This window comes from Gossypium hirsutum, chromosome D05 (genome assembly GCF_007990345.1).
Source record: "Gossypium hirsutum isolate 1008001.06 chromosome D05, Gossypium_hirsutum_v2.1, whole genome shotgun sequence".
NCBI lineage: Eukaryota > Viridiplantae > Streptophyta > Magnoliopsida > Malvales > Malvaceae > Gossypium > Gossypium hirsutum.
The window spans coordinates 53,645,909-53,650,478 of NC_053441.1; the positions used below are offsets into that span (position 1 = coordinate 53,645,909).

The following is a 4,570-nucleotide window of genomic DNA, read 5'->3' on the forward strand; positions in this document are numbered from 1 at the left end:
TCGGGTGAGTTTTATTTCGGACCGAAATTAATCTGCCAATTCTTTTGTTCGACAATCTTTTATCAAATATTTTTGCATGGTTATGAATCTTTAGTCTTCAGTAGTTTCTGTTGAAATTGCTATTTTATTTTATGAAATTGTTGTTTATTTCATTGGAATTATTGTATAATTGCACTTGTGGCTTTTTATTCTTCAGTAGTTTAATGCTGATTTCATGGTTATGAATCTTTTACTCTTCTGTAGTTTTAGTTAACGAAAGTTTTTCTGGGTTTAATATCCCTTGCCTGGTTCACTCGGTTTCGAAGAACAGGATGCTAAAACCTTTGCTTCCTGGGTATGATTTTCAGTGATCATTTCCCTTGTTTTAATTGAACCTAAAGCTTAATCAAGTTGGTTCGTGCGATAATTGTTTTGTATGCAGGGTATTGATTATTTGAAGTATGATAACTGTCACCATGATGGATCAAAGCCAATTGAAAGGTGGTGTAGTTGTCTTCTTTGTTTTGATTTGCAGCCATATTATATGCTTATATATTGCTTTAATTTTTCGTGTAGATATCCTGTTATGTCTAAAGCTTTGAAGAAGGCTGGCCGCCCCATATTCTTTTCTCTGTGTGAATGGTACTGTCTAATCACAGTTTGATTTAAGCTTTTAATTTAAGTAACGATTTTCTGATTCTTTTTTTTTTTACTTTGCCATGTGTTTGATTTTTTGTTTCTTAGGGGAGAAATGCACCCTGCTGAATGGGGTTTCCATGTAGGAAATAGCTGGAGGACAACTTGTGACATAACTGATACATGGGAAAGGTAAAGATTTGTTAACGTATTTGGAGGATGTTAGAGTCGGCCTAGAGTATAACTTACGATATTTTGTTGCCTGGCAGTATGATTTCGAGAGCTGATCAAAATGAATTGTATGCTCAATATGCAAGGCCCGGTGGTTGGAATGGTTAGAGTTTTCTTCTAGTTCTGCAATTTTTTTTGAACCATATTAAATGTTTTGTGATTACAATTCTTGTTATATCGATAGATCCGGACATGCTTGAGATCGGGAATGGAGGGATGACGAAAGATGAATATATAGTACATTTCAGCTTATGGGCTATTTCCAAGGTATTACAATTGATATTCACCTTTTTTATGCTTGTTGATATGCATGATGTTGCATATCTGGTCTGAAAAACATGAATGCTATTGCAGGCTCCTCTTCTTCTCGGCTGCGACATAAGGAATATGACACAAGAGACTATAGAGATCATTTCAAACAAAGAGGTCATTGCTGTTAACCAAGGTACATAATTAGAAGTACAGTTCTTCAAAAACGCTTTAATGCATCAATAGTTATCGAACTTTTTTAACTTAATGCGATCTTCTGCATTAGATTCTTATGGTATTCAAGCTAGGAAGGCTAGGAGGCACGGTGATGAAGAGGTGAAACCTATGCAACAACCCCTTTTGCTTAACCATATGATCATATAACATGCTCGGATTGGTCACTTACCTTTTCAGTGCCTTGTAACAGATTTGGGTTGCGCCACTTTCCAGCTATAGGACAGTAGTTGTCATTCTCAATAGGGGTTCAGTTTGCTATTCTGTAACCGCGTTCTGGGAGGATATGGGACTAGACCCCAACACTGTAGTTGAAGCTAGGGACCTTTGGGAGGTACTCAAATTATAGCTACAAGCTTTATAGTATATCCTACTGTCATTTTCCATTGCTTTAGTTCACTTATTCATGCACATATATGAATCTCTTGCAGCATAAAACACTGAAGAACCGATTTGTGGGCAATATTACAACAATGTTGAACCCTCATTCATGCAAAATGTATGTGTTGAAACCAATTTCTTGAACTTAGTGATTCTTGAATTGGGTCACTTTCTTTTCTTTTTTTCTTTTGGATTAGCATTTTGGAATTAGGAATTAGTTCTTTAATAATATTTGATGAAGAAAGCTTTCCTCTTTAATGTAGTTGGATTAGCACTTGTAATTAGTTTCTTAATAATATGAATGAAGTAAGCTTTTTTACTCCAATGTCAGATGTGGTTGCTGTACTCTTGCAGATTTTTTTCATATTTATTCATTAGATTCAAGTCATTGAAGATGATAAAAACAGAAATGAATTGGACTTAATTACTACAAATCCAGGTCTCCAAATTGTATTATATATTATGGTTTGAGTAAATTCATATAAGAATATTAATTATTAAGAATTTTATTAAATTATATATTTTAATTAAAATATATTTAATAATAATTATGTTTAAATATGATTAAATTATTTATTATTGATATTAATCTTATTAAAATTTAAATAAAATAATTTACCAAAACAAATTTCTGCTAATTATTAAGAATTTTATTAAATTATATATTTTAATTAAAATATATTTAATAATAATTATGTTTAAATATGATTAAATTATTTATTATTGATATTAATCTTATTAAAATTTAAATAAAATAATTTACCAAAACAAATTTCTGCTAATTATTAAGAATTTTATTAAATTATATATTTTAATTAAAATATATTAAATAATAATTATGTTTAAATATGATTAAATTATTTATTTTTGATAATAAATAATCTTATTAAAATTTAAATAACAATAACAATAATCATTTACCAAAACAAATTTATGCTAAGGGTATTCTGGTCATTTTAGTTTTCTCCATTATGCTATTAAACCTCTATTACATTCAACCAAACACAGTTTTACTATTACGCCTCTATTCCATTACATTCAACCAAACAGTTGATTTGCTATTACACCTCTATTCCATTACACCTCTAATCCAATCCAATACACCTCTAATCCAATACAGCGAACCAAACGTGCTCTAAGTTCATTTCAATAACGTGGAATTGGAATGTTCTAGCCTGGGGTGGAATGGAAACAATCTCAATTCCTTGAAAGTCTTTATACAATTTAAATTCACATTTGCTTGAATGGAAAAAAACCTTGACTTCTCGAAGTTGTGAAAAGGCACATATCATGCCAGGAAATATCCTCCAAGGGACATTCACTATAATTTGTAATAGTTCATTACCTATGGACACCTTTACAAATATGATAAGTTTGATAAAAAAATTTTAACAAGAACAAAGTTATAAGATTTTGCGCTACGTATAATTATTTCTACATTGTGCCACATCCATATCACTGGAAGAGGAATCTGGTATAGCTCATTCACTTTTGAGATACACGTGAATTTTTTACCATCAACATAACAAGTGCGTACACAACTTCAAAAAATTAGAAATATAGGACGACACAAATAACGAATATGTGTGCTTGTAATGCAGGTGTACTATATCCCATATTGCCCTTTCAATACGTTGTTTCCTCCATATTATCGTCCAGGTGTTTGGGTTGGAGTGGTCGAAATAGTTCAATCCCAGTTTCGACGGTGAAACACATGTACAGCATAATCGTCTTTGTTGAACATTATTTTCGTGATCCGTTTAATGCCATTTAAGAATTATGAAGGGAAATATTAATTTGCGTCCTTGAGAGAATATTTAGATTTGTAGTAATTAAAATTAATGTTAATTAAACTAAAATATTAAATGTTGTAATTCAACTGAAATATTGAATGTTTTCCTTTATTGTAACGTATTGTAGTCCAATGTGGTTATAACACTTCCTATAAATGCCAGTTTGTTTCCCTGTAAATCTTGTTCGAAATTAATTTTATGAACCAAATTTAACTAGTAACATCTGATTCGAGCGGTATGGCAAGCCTTAATGTTTCTTCCGCACCAGTGGTTTTATTCTTAACTTGCGGGGCAGCAATGGCTACGAAGGAGAACGACCAGATTATTAAGGAAAATCATTGTGAAACTAAAATGGGTTTGCCCTGTGTTCTAGAAGCTTTCAGGAGTATTTTCGAGATAGGGGGTATTTCTAACAAGTGTTTGGGAGAACTTGTTGGGCTGGGAAAGGTTTGCCACTCAGAATTAGTAAAGAGGACTCTCGAAAATCCTCTATTCAAAGACCTAAGCCCAGCGAGAATTATAGCGAAGAGCATTCAAACATGGAATAATTGCCTTGCATTGATCGATTCACCATCTCCGTCAACTTAAGGATATATGATTGCTTAAGCTAAAAAACGGTTACAAGACATAACGGGCCCAAAATTGTTCTTTTGTCTTTATTTTTGATATTGGTCCGAAAGGTTCATTAAAATGTGTCATTAAATATAAGCCTAGTTAAATTATATTTAGTTCTAAGAAAATTAAATGGTTCTAGAGGAGCCATTACTTAATACACAATAATTTTATAATTGCCATTATTTTTAACTTGATAACATCAGCACTCGGTAACCATCTCAAATCGAGCACTAGATATTGTTTCACATTGTTTAAATTGACACAAATATCATTATTATAAACATTAAGTTCATTCCAATAATGTGGAATTGGAATGTTCTAGCGTGGTGTGGAATTGAAACAATCTCAATTCCTTGAAAGTCTTTATACAATTTAAATTCACATTGGCTTGAACGGAAAAAAACCTTGACTTCTCAAAGTTGTGAAAAGGCACATATCGTGCCAGGAAATAT

General features: G+C 31.7%; 1 protein-coding gene across 1 annotated transcript; it reads left to right on the plus strand.

Annotated features, from left to right (window-relative positions):
• Nucleotides 1–274: 274 nt before the first annotated feature.
• Nucleotides 275–2,035, plus strand: LOC107944782 (alpha-galactosidase 1-like; the record flags this gene model as incomplete). Its single annotated transcript, XM_041092732.1, has 9 exons — nucleotides 275–334; nucleotides 422–480; nucleotides 556–621; nucleotides 724–807; nucleotides 885–949; nucleotides 1,031–1,113; nucleotides 1,201–1,291; nucleotides 1,382–1,492; nucleotides 1,874–2,035. Coding segments are annotated over 8 exons (606 nt in total), but the record flags the coding sequence as incomplete, so codon positions are not given.
• Between the last annotated feature and the right edge of the window lie 2,535 nt (nucleotides 2,036–4,570).